General features: G+C 41.2%; 1 protein-coding gene across 13 annotated transcripts in view; it reads right to left on the reverse strand.

Moving 5' to 3' along the window:
• Positions 1-15,492, reverse strand: part of GALNT9 (polypeptide N-acetylgalactosaminyltransferase 9) — a 132,346-nt gene that overhangs the window by 19,646 nt on the left and 97,208 nt on the right. For 12 of the 13 annotated variants that reach the window (XR_008439871.1, XR_008439872.1, XM_053993953.1 and 9 more), the window contains one exon: positions 278-463. Coding sequence is in view for 11 of the 13 variants with exons in the window: in XM_053993953.1 (XP_053849928.1) it covers positions 278-463 (186 nt within the window). In the remaining 2 variants the exon portion in view is untranslated. Of the gene's footprint in view, positions 1-277; positions 464-2,612; positions 2,811-15,492 lie in introns of all 13 variants that reach the window. The other variant, XM_053993962.1, reaches the window with a different exon arrangement.

Here is a 15,492-nt window from a genome sequence, read left to right on the forward strand (position 1 = left end):
CTTCTGGGGGAGCACATAAACCTGAGACATTTTGCTGTGGTTAAATTATAAATCTGTGTCACTGCATACAACAGTCAGGACTGAGTGCACAACTAAAGTTAGACTGAGGAAGCAAGTTCAGATGGCAGAACTCTCCATACTGAGCATGCACCAAAGCACTTTCCCTGAGCTTTGCCCACTTCGTGCAGCTGTCGTAACACCCTTCACCTCCAAGAGCTAATTAGGAACAGCTTCGTGTTTCTGCCTCTGTTCAGGACAGAGTGTGAGCTGTACTTACTGCCATGGGGATGTTCCAGGCCATGTAGACGTGTGACTTGAAGTCATCCATCCAGACCTCGGCGGCGCGCAGGGCGTTGCGCTTTGCATAGTAGTCGATGTCGTTGTTGTAGGGCTTCTTGGTGCGCTCGATGTGCGCCACGCGGGAGCAGGGCAGCACCTCCATGCTGCCCCCGCACTGCCACACCTGGGGGAGGCACAGAAAACAGCCACGTGGCTTCTTTGTCCCCTCTAGAGGCAATACAAGTGCTTCCTTGCAGGTGCTGTGTGTAGGGTGTTTGCTAGTCGGAGGTGAGGGCTGTTGAACCGTTCAAAAGGAGCGCCCAATTCTCCTCTCGCTGCACGTGGCAGGTGGGTCTCGGGGGATGCAGATGGCTGCATTAGGTACATAAGTTTAGAGAGACAAGTCCTTCACCATAATATCTCTGTTCTTGGGACCATCAGGCCAGGAACAAATTGTGAGGTGGTAACCTCTGCCATGGGTGCTATTTTAATCTAGTCTTTGTTACTGAAACTTCAACAAAAATCAGCTGTGTCATCTGGCTGTTTTTGACACATGAATGGGGTACTGGAAAGGGCTCTAAGGTCGCCCCAGAGCCTTCTCTTCTCCAGACTAAACATCTCCAACTCTCTCAGACTGTCTCCACAGGAGAGGTGCTCCAGACCTCTCATTATCTTATCTCTGTACCCCTGAGCTGATGAAGAGGGCTAAAAGGGGCTGGATGGAGACTATGTCACCCAGCCTGCCCAGACACCATGGAACCCACACTGTGCAATTTCCTCCCTGCCGATTGTTTACTGTCTGAGCTCCACAGCAGGGGACAATAAGGACTTGTCTCTTTGCATCAGCAAGATCTGGAGTGATGCAGAGTGAGGGAGGCTTATGGATTCAGCTCCCTCAGGTCTGCACCTAGTAGTAGAGCCTGAAAATGAAAGATATTAAAATATAAGCAATAATTCAGTACTTTCCAAGGTTGCCTTTTACTGAGAATAAAATCTCATTTCCATACAAGATGCATTCCAGAACTGTACTGGGGCAGTTCTCCACCTAACCTGCCTTCTCAAGGACAAAGATAAAGTGCTTGGGAAGTGGCAAATAAAATCTCTGCTCTAGCTTTTCTTTTTTTAATACTTTGTTAGGTAATATTTACTTGCTGCTTTCCAAACAGTTCTGTAGTAAATCACTGGCCACTGAAATTTACATTTGATAAATGGAATACACTGAAAAACACACTGCTCATAAATTTGGACTGACGTGTGCTGAGGGTTTCCAGTACAAAGAGGAAGTGCAGCCAAAAAAAAAAAAAAAATTGATTTTCACAATCAGAAGGAGAAATGAGCAGGACACTTTAGTATACTGCTGTTTGCCCAACCCAGCCTGGAAGTCAGCTATTCAATGCATAGCACATTTTTCTTTCTATTGATATGCCTAATGACCTTGTAACTCTTATTTATGTATTTTGGTACCAAGGGCAAGTACATTATCTGAGTGACAGATTTATTTCCTTTGAATGCCAGTGCTCACACAAACGTGAAAATGAAAAGGTACTAAACTGCAACATTAAAGAAAACAGTTTAGCTCATCTGTAAATTCAACACAAATAGTTATTTATCAGTGATAAATTCTCCACAGATGAAATCCACAGGGAACACAGACACCTGGCTTTGAAGGAAGCACAATAAAAAAGGCAGTAGCAGCCTCAGGCCAGATAACTCTCAATCTGTCTGATCCTGGTGCTCAGCTCTCAGTAGGGTCTGGCTGTGGTGTGACTGCCCCATCCATAATCCCTTGGACTGCTTTCCACTGACACTCAGTCACTTCTTCCCTTTCCCCCCAGCTCGATTTTGCTCTTTAAAGAGCCAACATCTGCTGAAGAGGAGGAAAGAAGGAAGGAAACAGCCAGAAAATACTCAAGGAAATTTTTCTCCCTTAGAAAATGCTGAAATTTACCCCAGATGACTTGTTTTTTTCTGGGAATATGTAACTTTTAACACCAGCAGGGGATGTTTCCCTGGATAAGAATGGTGTTTCCAATCCCAGAGAAAGAGAAGTGGATGTAGAGCGCAGGGGGCAAGCAGTCAGATATCTGTGTGTCACCAGGTGAACATCATCATGCCACCATTTATCCACATCCCAGACAAATGTCACAGCTCCTCAGCTGTGGTCATCTCTTTCCTGGCCAGACAAGGTCTCCTGTTTCACTTCATGAGGATCAGGTGCTGTTCAGTGGAGCACAGACACGACTCAGTATCCTCACACCCTTTCAGCACATGGCTAAGTACAGGGTAAAGATCTTGTCTCCTTCCCTTCCAGCCCAATAATGACTTAAACTTACACTAAATAGAGGAGTTTCTGTAGTAGAATCAAACATGTGCATCCAAAACTGGGCAAGATCCCTGCAGCTGAGAGCCCTCATGTGAGATTTGGGTAAATACTCGAGACTTGCGCTCAAAGGAGGAGGATGGGATGTTCAGCTCACCTTCTTCTCTCTGGACACAGACTTGAAAAGCAGAAAACCATTCCCTGTCTGCTTCTAACAAAGGGTGAAAGAATGAGAAAACTTTAACTGTACGAGTCAGGTGAGAGAGAGGTGAGTCAGCGGCTGATCCTGAAACGGATTGATTCCCCTCCTCTTTTCATTCTCAAAACTGCACTTAATGACCCATTTTAACAGTAGCAGACAACACATTTATTTCCACATCAAACTATGAAATTATGCCAGGAAAATAATTACATGCCTCTGTAAAGCATTTATCAAGGAGGATCCTTAAAGTACCTTACTGGGGGAAGCAAACTATTTCTAACTGTGAACATAAAGTGATGCCCAAGGCCCTCCAAAGCGACACATTTCAGACAATCAGAGAAAACTGCCTTCCATATCTGTGGCTTATCTTCTGGGATACCAACACATTTCCAGCCCAAGTTATTCCTCTCATATGGAGCTGCCAACAGTAAATGTGTGTCTCGAGGTTCATTTACTGAGCTGGTGGAAGTGTTACAGCCTCTGAGTTGCTGCCCACAAGGCTGCACATTGCTGAAAATCCCACTCCCCCTTCTTTCCCCCCATGGAGAGACAAATCCCTTAGAGCAATTTTTTTTTTTTTTTTTCTTTTTTTGGCTTCACAGCATGCACTTATCAAACCTGTACAGTGGGGCAACAGTCCAGGCTCCATGGAAGGCCAGGAGCAGCAGCAAAGCAAAGTGTGTTCTCCTTGACTGGTGCAGCTGAGCAGCCCAGGGACTCAGCTTTGCCTCTGTGAGCATCACACTGTGTAACATTTTAAGACACGATCAAGTAATTCCAAGAGACACTCAATTTATTTGCTAATTGTAGCTAATTTCTAATTTCAGCACTGCTCTTTAGGCTGCTATAAACAAAATTGATGGCAATTTAAATGTTACCATAGCCGTGTTACCTTAGCATTTTTACTGCTAATTATCTCAATCAACTTTTCTATAAACAGACATATTAAGTATTGAGAAGAACAAGTACCCCCATCAGGAGTAAATTACAAACTGAGTGATTATGTTTGTGGCTTGCACTATAATGATTTACTGACACCAGTTATCAGCTATTCCTGTACACCTGAGGTGTGGCTGTCCTACAGGAAAATGTTTATTTATGCAGCAGCCAGCTGGACATCACCTTTTATGCATCAGAGAAAATCTGACATGAGGCTGTGTCTTGTCTACCGTGGCCTCAATTGTGCATCAGCAAAGTTCTCTGAAAACAGGTTGGGTACATTATTTAGAAAGGCTAATAAGGTGCCAAGCTTTAATTCTTGCCAAACGAGAATAAATTTTCCAAGGAAACACATTTTCCCACAAGTACTTTCTGCTGAAGATTGAAACCATCTTTATCAGGATTTTAAAAAAATTAAAAAGAGTTAAACAAGCCTGGCCACCACTAAGGAGGAAGTAGAGCTGGCCAGAGTGCTGGGCTTATCAATTCCTGAATCTTGGCAACATACATAGAGAGAACATTGCTGATGTGTTCTCCTGCCCTGCAGGTGAGACCTGCTTCCAACAGCATCATGTCCTGCAGAGAGAATGTCAAGAGCTCAGAAATATCCTGAGATTTAATATTTGCCATTTTTAGCATTTTAAATATTATTCCTGGGATTTAATATTTGCCATTGGCAGGAGAGCAGCTCCAGCTCCCAAGAGTCTCTTGCTAATTAAAGGGAGGGCTCTTCCCTCTCTATGGACGTGGTGCTCTGTACATTGAATATCAAATTATTGTGTACACTGAAGTGACTGCACAGAGTTATTTAATTTGGTACAGATGATCTCACTATAAGCAAAATCAATAGGTAAAAATAAAAAAATGGCATCAGTATGAAGGAAAAGCTGGGGAGACAGTTTTAACTTTGAAAACCTAGACTGGAAGTAAAGATTGTGGTCCTTAAGAACTTTGTAGCTTGCTGTGAACTTTGCAGTTTAAACACCCTGGTGCTCAGTGAGAGAGAAAAAGAAAAGTCTCAGATTCTCTGTTACAACTCTTTTTTCCATCAGATAGACCTTTGATTTAAGCAGCTGGAGAGATGAGGTATTCCAGAATGTGTAACAGTGGAAAGGACACTTCAGTGTGTGGAGGATTTGCTTCCAAATAAACACCCTTTGCCAACACTTTTGTACCCTCTTCATAGACACACCAGTTCCAAACATTCCTCTCAACACCACAGGTTTAGAGATGCCACAGCAACTCCAATGGAGTGTGACCCAGGCATTTACAACATGTTGGTCTCCACCTCTCTTAAAACCTGACTTTTCCAGGAGAGCTGGGGTTAGTCCAGATTTTCTAATAATATAGAACATTGAGCAATTAATGAAATTTTCAGTACCCTGAGGCTTTGAGCCCATTTTTCATAGGTAGCAATCTCTCTGGAGGCGTCACTGCACAATGTGCATGGGTGCTTTATCTGCTTCCAACAAGTCTGGACATTTCAGTGACCCTTTCCTGAAAGGAATAATCACAGTCTGCACCTTCCAGCTGTAACAAAATGGAAGGAACCAGCTTCAGAACACATATGTGGCAGCAGGGTGCCTCATTCCTGATATACCCAGCAGAGGATGGCACCTGGCACTCGTGCCATGGCCCTGCCAGAGGCAGCATTTCAGATGTGGATGTTCTGCACATCTTGAAGCAAAAACCTTGTGCTGGAACAGGGCTCTGATGTTTTGTGGAGCAGCCCTGAACTCCGCCTGAGCAGCACTTCACAGAAGTAGCCTTTCAGATTTCAAACTTTCTTTTCTGAGTGAAAGCAGCAGAAGAGTTGGAGGAGTTTTTAAAGCAGCTCAGATATCCCTGTTTTATGACATTCCAGTGTGGGAATTCTTAAAAGTCAGGGATCTCAGCCTTTCTTCCATTTTCAAGGTAAAGCCTACCAGAAACAGATATCTTCTAGACTGCCTACACACACCTACCGCAGGATTGGAAAAGATTTTTCTATGATGAAAGAATTTCCACATGTTTCAGAAATTTTGTTGACCTAAATTTTCAAGAATAACATCAATTTAAAATGTTTTCACTAACTGAAACACAAGCTCTTTGTCACCTCCACCTGTGTTCCCCACAAAGGTTTTTCTGAAACTGAGTAACTGATGATTTTCACAATATCTGTTTGGTGTTAAAAGCTTTTTCAATGTAAGATTAGATATATATATAATCTGAAAGGTCAGTTTACACTGAAAACACAAGCCTTTGTTACAAAAATAGAACAACACAATCATTTGATAACATTACAACCAGTATTTGTTGTCCAGCAATTTTGCCAAAGCACAGAGTGTTCAAAAGAAATATTTTTGGTTTAATTTATCAGCTGGATCTGACAGAGGGATCAAATTGTGGTTCCTTGAGGTGACAAAAGTCTGATTTCTGACAGAGGTTGCAATACCTGAAGGGCAGGAGGACACATAGTAAATTCACAACAGCAGGCACCACTGAGCCCTCTCCAGCCCCTGTAACAGCACAGTGTAAAATAAAATCCATGTGTACTGCAGAGTAGGAGAATTCCTACTCTGGTGAAGTCAAACAGAAAGGTAACTCTTAATTCTTAAAAACCTGCTGTTGTTTCAGTCTCTCTCTCCAGCCAGCCACAAACCAACAACGTCTAAATCAGAAGTGATTCTTCAAAGTACATTTGAAAGATGACAATAAAATCCTCTTCCCTCTGAAGCATGGGAGCTCTGCACTTATCCTCCAGTCCTTAAGAGATGTGCCAGCTCTTCCAGTGCCCACACCAGAACCCAAAATTTAATAGGAATAGAGCACACTTAGTGTTCTTGCATCTCTGCTATTGCCAATTTATGTAGTTCACTGAAAACTGATCTTTCAAAGTAATTTACAGCCTGACATTTTCTTGTTTTCTAATGGAGTCTTGTGGATATTCTCTCCTGCATGTATTCTCAGAGCTGCCTAGACAGTCATATTTAATCAGCTGTGCTAGATAAAGTGCTCTCTCTCTGTTTTTCACTTCACATAGGAAGCTGTTAGAGACTGGGGAACTGTCACATTCAAACACATCATATGGAAAAATTAATCACATGGTCTCGTTTTGTTCATCAACTGCATTTTTATCATCATCTTTAAAGGCACCCATAATTATGATTTAAAAAAGTCCCAACTGTCATTTCCCTAAATAGCCTGTGCTAGTTAATGGTGCACTTCTAGAGCAAAAATCTTTCCATGCTGGGACAAACCAGCTTCCATCAGAGAAACTTTTAGCTGCCAAAAAGAGACTTGAATAAAGGAAGAAATCACATCTCAAGATCCACAGATCTTTGTTTTGTCAGAGGTTTCAGGATAAACTTCTGACCTATGCTTTCAAATTACAGGACCCAAAAGGGTCCTTGGTTGACTGGTCCTGACATTGACTTGGTGACAATCCTTCCTTTTTGCTCTCAACTCCTCCTCAAAGCAGTTTGCAGATAATCTGCTCACAGCAGATGCAGAGGGAGTGTGACAAAACCTCAAATATGAAAGCTGATTCTGTTATTAGGAGTCTTCTTACCCTAGGTGTGTCAGTACCCATCTTTTACTCCTGCTGTCCTGGAAACACAGAGCAGTGTTTTTGGACTAAATTTTGGAGAGTTGAATTTCACCTGGGGCTCTCCTCATGGCTTTTTTTTCCCTGGCTCAAACAGCAAGAACTTAATTTGAAGAGAGAAGAAGAGATATGAAGGATAGAGAAGTGTAGCCATACAAGTCTTTAGGTTATGTCTGGCTCTAGCATTACTGCTTTATGATTATTATTTTTATCAATATTTCAGTAGTCCCAATGAGGAATACTTGGAAGCTTGCTGCTTTTCCCACAACTATTACAATACAGTTCAAGGGTGTGCTGCAAAATCCTCCTGCAGAGTAATTTAATGTGAATTTCACAGCAGACTCAAAATGATACCTTTTTTTTATAGAAAAGCAAAAGAATATTTTCATAGGTACTTGATTAGCCTTCAAAATTTGTTAGAATTTTTTGGAGTTTCACCTCTCAGCTTTGATCCCTCAGGGTTTTCTGGTATTTACAGATGATTTGCTTTCAGAAAAAAAAAAAAAAACGGCAGTGGAACAATAACATTCTTGCAATGAGACACTCAACACATGCATGTTTTATATTTGTCTACTGGCTCTTCAGTAGCAAATTTAGAGGCTGTCCTTCACATGTTTCTTAGAGGTTATGCAGAACCTCAAGCCAGTTAAGATCTCAGATGTGACAACAGCAAGAAGATAAAACTCTTCTGTTAACCCTCTTACAGAAGGAAATAGATAAGCAAGAAGAAATTGAAACATGTTCTAGAGAAACTCACACTCAGCAACTGCTATCTTGCTGTAAAGATAAACTTTGTGTGTAAAGAACTAGGGTTGATAAATTAATACACTGGATGTGTATTAATGCAAAGGAGGAGGTAGGATTTAAAATGATATTAAAAATGCCCCATATGCTTTAACCACTAATCCCATCTCCATAAACCACTAATCCCATCCCATATTTTGCACAACTTTTACAAAGGGTACTGCACTTTTGAAAAGAGCATGCCTGAGGAAGAAGCAAATCTCTCTTCTGCAAGGAAAATTCCAGACTCTCTGAAATGCCTTGCTGCTGGGGGATGGAAAGTGCAAACCCCTTCAAGGTGAGAAGGGCAGCCTGTACAGGCAGGATGCCCCATGCCACACTGGGCTTTGCACATGGACTTCAAATGGCAAAGAATAAAATATCTTAAGCTCCAAAAGGTGGTGGTGGTTCAGGAATTCTTGTTTCCTGCTAGGGAAGTTCAGTCAGTGCAGTGATGCTGGCCAAACTCCCCCTGCTCCAGTCTCCCTGACATCACTGCTCAGGGTCTGATGGGCAAGCAAGCACTGAGGAATGGGAGAAGGGAGAAGGGACAGCCAAAGAGCAGAGTTTTCATTTGCAAAGGCTTGCTTTTCTTAGCAAATGAATGAATGTTGGCACCTCAAAATGCTCCAGGAGATGTTAACAGCTCCTATCATGTAAATGACAGATGTAGGAAAGAGACTGCTTTGAGGCAAACCCTCAAACTTCATAGACTAGAGATAATAACTCTATTTTCTCTGAATTCTCCTCAAGTCTAAAAGAGGCTGCAGATTTCTTCTGGTCTAGTACCACCCATATATGTTGTGTTTTGCAAGCACAAATCATTTTTCCTCTATAAAGTAAATGAAATTTGGTATCTCTAACGTAGTTTGCTAATTGTCCTAGGCAGATGCTTCCCATAATGTATTCTTTCAGAATGCATTTGATGAGAATAATTTTCTGCTTTCTTACAAATTTACTCAACTTTTTCCCAAATCAATAGAATCACTGTCAGTTATTTCTGTAAATATGCCAGCACAGATCCTGTTTGTACTATAATTGTTAAAATTCAAAAAATTTGTCTTGGAAAATTACAATCTATATAGGATATATGAAACAGCATTAAAGACCAGCCTGTTATTCTTGCTCCTCACATCTCCTTCATGTGATTGCTTCAGGTTGTTTCTCCTCACTTATCCCAAAAGACCATAGATAAAATCTCCCTCTAAGTTCAAACCCCAGCAAGGGATAAAGTCTTATGTACACTAAGCTTACATGAGAAAATCTGCAGCTGAGCTCCTGCAACACTTAAGTTCTTAGGAAAATACCCCTTTTTGCCAGATAGTACTTTATTAATAACCTGCAGCAAAGCACCAGACAATGCTGACTGGTCAGCTCAGCAGCTGGAACACAAGAACAGGACAGTCACTGCCACAGCCCAGTCCACAGAAAATGCCCAAGATTAGATCAGCTGAGCATGGCAGCAATCTCCAAACCACGCTTAATCTCTGGCAGATGCCAAGGGAAGATCAGCAAGAATACTTTAGGTCAGAGTAGGGATGTCTTGCTTGACATAGAGGTGTTCACATGACAACAGAAATCTCTTGAAGAGCACAAAATTCACCCTGCAACAGCATCTCTCTTCAATTGCCACCTAAGCTAAGCCTGAGGGAAAATAAAAAATAAAAGTTTTTAAACTTTTTCTTTTTTTGACCAAAGTGAATTCTCAACTTTCTTGTGCAATACCAGTAGTTCACACTTTCAGCCTTTTGCTAATGAAATAATACTTACTGTGTGCTCAGCCTTCAGGAAGAAGGCTGAAAAATGATAAAGTGCTTCCTGACATTTTAGCTGAGACCACAGGGAGGAAGAATAAAGAGTGGAATTTATTGATGCTTCAATTAGAATAAAGTCATTCTTGAATGAGAAAATATTGAAACAGACTGACTAATGAAGTGATCACAAAAGGTCTTTTCAAAGGACCCTAAGTGGAGTCATCCTCATTTGTTTTCTCTTTCCACAGCAGACCCTTAAATGATCTTTGCATATTGTCTACACTAAATCCTGCAGGGTTGCTATTTCATTTTAAAGAAAAAAGCTTTTAGGCTGCAAGGGATTCATTCAGTGAGAGCTATTATGCTTATTGTGGCTTTGCTGCAGAGCCAAGGGATTTACTATATGCTCATTAGATCCTGCTTTGTTCCAAAACAATCTTTTACAATGCAAATTTCAGCATGCTGATCTACTTAAAATAACATTTAAAAAAAAAAAAAAAAAAAAAAAAAAAAAGCTGTTAAAGTAAAACCTTCTTCCAAGGCAGGAACAGTACAAATTCAGATTAATTACTAATATTTTAGTCAATGAAAACATCTGATGTCTCAGCTTAAATTCAGCTGTGAACATGGCTACCAGAAGTCCCAAGAAGTTGGTGTTAGGGGCACAAAGCAGTGACGTGGGTGATCAAACAGAGCTCCAGAAGCCACATTATGAAACCGTCACAGATGAGGCACATTTGTCACTTGGCTGCTTGGTGGCTGAAGCACAAAAGGTTTAATTTATTCAAGCCTTGGCACCTGAGGCATGCTCCAGCAGAGATGTTCACTCAGCAAGACCCCTAAGGAGGATACACAAGGTGAGAGCTGGGATTTCTCCACAGCCCTGCTCCATAATGGTCTCCAGGGCAGTGCTGACACAAAAGAAACAGGAAAAAGCGAGGCAAAAATGGGGAAAATGGCAGAAGTGAGGAAACCCACTGTCCTCACGCTGGATGCGTGGCACTCAGGGAGCTGTGGCAGTTTCCATTTCTTGTCAGTGCTCTTTAACCTCACCTGCAGATGTACTGAGGGTGAGGGGGGCACTCCTGTTTTTCAGAGCATTAATTCCACCTTGTTCCTCCTCTGTGACCTTCCTGAAGGAGCGGTTGTACGAACACAACGATGAATATTATCATCCAGGAGATCTACCTGATAGCTCATCCTTAATAGTTCTATAAATCTTGCTAAGTCTTAGTGCTTTAGGTGTACAGCAGAGATAATCCTGCTGTAGGGAACTGTGTGAACTCATCCCTCACATGCACAGAGCCCAGCCAGGCTAGTGACACCACATTAAAGCATTCTCTCCTCTGCCCTGAACAGAAGAACTCACACTGGAGCTAGAATTTACACTGAAAACTGATCTCTGGGAGGAGAATTAGTAAAATACCCGAGGTGAGCAATAAGAAAAAGATCACTTTGCCAGTAGAAGTACTAACAAATCATTACAGTAATTCCAGGCAGTCCTTCCCACACTCCCATCCTAAATTAGATCAGCAAACTAAACATGCAATTTATACTTAAAAAACTCACAAATCATCAGCTGCTTATAATGGACAAGTTCAGCTAGAGCACCTGCTCACTAAAGCAACACATGATTACTGAATTCAGCTATGTCCTGTTTTACACAGGAAGTGCCAAATCCTTAATAAACTTTAGATGCAGATGGGTGTGAGCATGGCTTTCACTGGGAATGCTTATTTACCTGGCATGGCAAACCCATAATTAATATTCTCCTCCCAGGGCTATGGGAAAGTGCCAGAGGAGGGGCAATGCCCATAAATGACTGGAATAGGATATTTGAAACATGTCTGAAACTTGGAAAATGCCTCTGCCTACACTGCACTCTCACTCAGGCCCCAGCAGCCTTGGCAGGTACCTGAGCTGCAAAAAGAACATGAGAAAATGCAAAAATCCCCCTCTGGTGAGTCTGCTACAACATGCTTTGACTTTACTTTCCTGCCTATCAGACAGCAGATGTCTGGAATGGTTTTTGGATACCTCAGAGAAAATGCAAAATGGCACAGAAAAGGAACTTTTAGAGAAGAAAGTGCCATTATGTCCTAGTGATTCACTCGGCTTAAATGCTTTATTGCTGCTATTAATGGACAGATATTAACATGAATCACAGGCTGTGAAATGAGTGACAAACGAAGCTGTTTCGTACATCACCTAAAGAGCTGGTAAGGGGATGCAATTTGGGCAAAGCACTGAGGAAAAAGGCTGTTTGTGATTTTGATGGACAGCTCCCTAAAGAATCTCCAAATTCCAGGACTGCAAAGTAGGCTGTCACATTTGCAGACTTGTTGCCTCTCCAGGGAAATTTGAAGTGAGGTATATCACCAGACACAGCCTTTTACTGGTTCTTTTAACTTCATTTCTTCAAGACCAGTTATTCCCATTTACAAAAATTTAGATTAGGGTTTGCTTTAGCTGAAAAATTGTTTTGTTTGGTAGATTTTCTTTTTGGTTGTTTGTTGTATTGTATAAAGAAACCAACAGAAGTTTATCAATGGTGACATATAAAAGACTTTGCTAGGCATGTTTTTATTCTTTAAGTTACCTAGGCCACATTCCATCTAGCATAAGGATGGGAAAGTACACACACACAATTGGCAGTATTTTTCCCAAGAGTCAGAAGTGTCCTCACAATTGAACTCTGCAAATATTAGCTTCAGCTTATTGGGAAGATAGTGCCCCATATTATAAAAGTGCTGAGCAAATAAGGGATGTTCTTTGTTTGCCAGAGATTTCTAGAAGTTAAATATATAGAGATACCAGATATGGTTTCAAACTGAACCAAAATGGTGCTTGACATTTCAAGGTGTTTGACAACTCAAAGTATGGAATGAAAGTTCATTTCAGATCCAGCAAAATATTTTTTTTCAACAACATCTGCAAATAACCTTTTTGAGGATGTTATATAATGGTTTCTCCTTTCTCAGCACATGCATTTAGATACACTTCCTTGCCAAATCCATATTCTTTCTCAGATAAATTAATTGGCAAATTCATGTCCCATTATAGACAAAAAGATCATTAGTTGATTACAAAGAAGGCATTAACATTTACCTTTTGCCTTTTTACAGTTTCCCTAGTTAAGCCATTCATCACCATTCTTCACTTGTATCAGCACAAAACTCACCCTAAAAGCATGTCAGATGTGACCAGAAAAATCCTGCATTAGAATAAATACAAAGCTTACACGGTGACCCACAGCATTTTATGTTCCCAGTCAGTGCCTGTACTTTTACTTCAGAATATACACTTCAGCTTGGCTAAAATAAATAACTAAAAATCCACTCCTCTGTTGCTCCAGTAATTTTTTGTTTCTGTAGAATGGCAGTAACCATTAAATGCTACTTTGCTTCATTAAAGTCTGAATTTCCAAGAACTGAAAGAGAGAGTGCCACAGGGTTAAGTAATTCTTTCATCACATGCTTGATGTGTTTTATCCCTGCTGGGTCACAAATCCTCTTCATTTACCGAGCTCCAGGTTTCATCCAGCTATTTATTTGTGGAGCCTTTGTTGTAAACATTCGAAGCTGCCAAAGAAATTATCAAGAGTCTTTCTTATTCAACCTAAATACAATTCTGTAAAAAAAAAAAAAAAAAAAAAAAAAGTTTGCTGCTAAAATGGGATGGATGATAAAAAATAACCAAACCAACAGAACAATTACAGGGGCTGCATTGCTTTGCCTATCATCCATAAGAAAATCTGAAAAAAATATAGCTTTACATCATTTTTATGAAGGTACTTTTCTGGACTTGCAGATCATTTAATTTTGCCCTGGAGCACGTTTGCTGTGAGTAACATAGAATACAAGCCACTTGTCTGTCCTCTTGTCTCTAAATAATCTCTTTCCATCTTCTCAGAGTCAGGCTGTCACAAGCAGCTAATACCTCTACAGAGATAAAATAAGACAAAAGCAATAACCACAGTCAGGGCCCCTGGGGATTTCTTCTCTAGCTCTAACTACAGCGTCCACTCTATCAAAATCCTGCCTTGTTGCCCTGTGTCAATGTTTACATGCTCTGCTGCTTCTACCACTCGTGTTTTCAGAGGGATTCCAGCCTTATCAACCGCTCTGTCAGGTGATGGCAACAACTATTTCCTTTCCCCATCTCCCCTGCTTCTGTCCCCTGCTGCCAACCAGCTCAGGCATCAGCTTCTGCTCTACGATTGAACTATGCTGAGCAACTCCATTTTTACATGAGGGATGATGTGTTTAAAGGAATAATTTAAGTACCCTGTAGCACAGCAGCAGAAAGGGCTTTGTGTCCTTTCTTTGTGTCCTGTGTCCCACTGCTCAGACTGAACTGGAGGTTGGTTGGTTTATTTTGGCTGGGCCAAGGAAAGACCTGATCCCAGAGGTGTTTGTGCCAGTCCTGGTTCATTCCCCCTGCCTTCCATATTCCCTCATCCCTGCTGCTTGAGCTGGCTGTGCAAAAGCTCCAGAAGTTGGGTCAATTATAATTCAAGATGATACAGTCTAGTTTAAACAAATAATTAGATATTGCATCATTTTGACATTTTTGAGAAGGCTAAGCAAGCAGCTGAGGTTTAAGCAATGGTAATCTCTTTTTCAGAATGAAGATGAAGAGGAGACAGTATTTCTGGTAGCTTTGCTGGAAACAAAATGCCAACTATAATTTATGTTGCCATTGACCTGTTAAAGGGTAAATTTCAGTTTTTTAAAAGAGGAGTACTGTGCCTGTTAATGTGGCAGCAGTTATGGAAGCCTCAATTACATCCAGATGCATTTTGAAATACGGGGAGCTTTTCATCCTCTGAAAGATAGTCATGGACAGAAAGAAATATTTCCTCCCATCTGCCATAGGAAAAAAAAAAAATAATATACAAAAATAGAATGTCTTATTCATAATGAGATCTGAACCTACAGCAAAGCCAGAAAAAATGAACCCAGGTTTCCCAATTTTTGAAAATCTTTAGCCAAAAAATTATCCTAACACAGCCAGCTGTGGTGAGTCTCTGGAACAGGCAGAGAGTTGTTACTCATTAGCAGATCTCTGCAGGATTTCTGTCTAGAAATCATCAGTTCTGCTCAGTATTTCAAAATTAGTTTTCAAGCCAGTCTTTCTCACCTTTCTTGTTTTGAAGAGAAATCCCCCTTGGTGCTCTGACAGGAGCTGAGAAGCACTGGCAGCCCCAGGTGAGGCAGGCCAGGGCCCCAGTGAATTCTCAGCCTTTCCATGAGTTTCCAGGGTCCCCAGAGCTGCACATGGAGCATCCAAAGGGGCAGCCAGGCAGCACCAGAAAGCTCTGCAGGTAAACCTGTCCCATGTCTGCACTTGTCAAAGTGCTCAAACTTGTGCAAACAGACCAGGAAAAAGTCCTTGTCTTCCTCTGACAAATTAAGTGTATTTCATTGGTGTTCCTCCTAAATAGCAGAAGTGTGTTTTTCAACATCAAAAATGTGCAATAGAGTGAGATGTAAAAAGCCCAATCTATTTTCTGAGAGAAGGCCAAGAGACAGTTTAATAAGCAGCTGCATGGAAAGAAATTCCTGGCTGTAGCACTTTAATGTAGCAGAAGACATAATGAAATCTAATAATTTGTAGATCATGCTAG

Source organism: Vidua macroura, chromosome 18 (assembly GCF_024509145.1).
Source record: "Vidua macroura isolate BioBank_ID:100142 chromosome 18, ASM2450914v1, whole genome shotgun sequence".
In the NCBI taxonomy this organism is placed as follows: domain Eukaryota; kingdom Metazoa; phylum Chordata; class Aves; order Passeriformes; family Viduidae; genus Vidua; species Vidua macroura.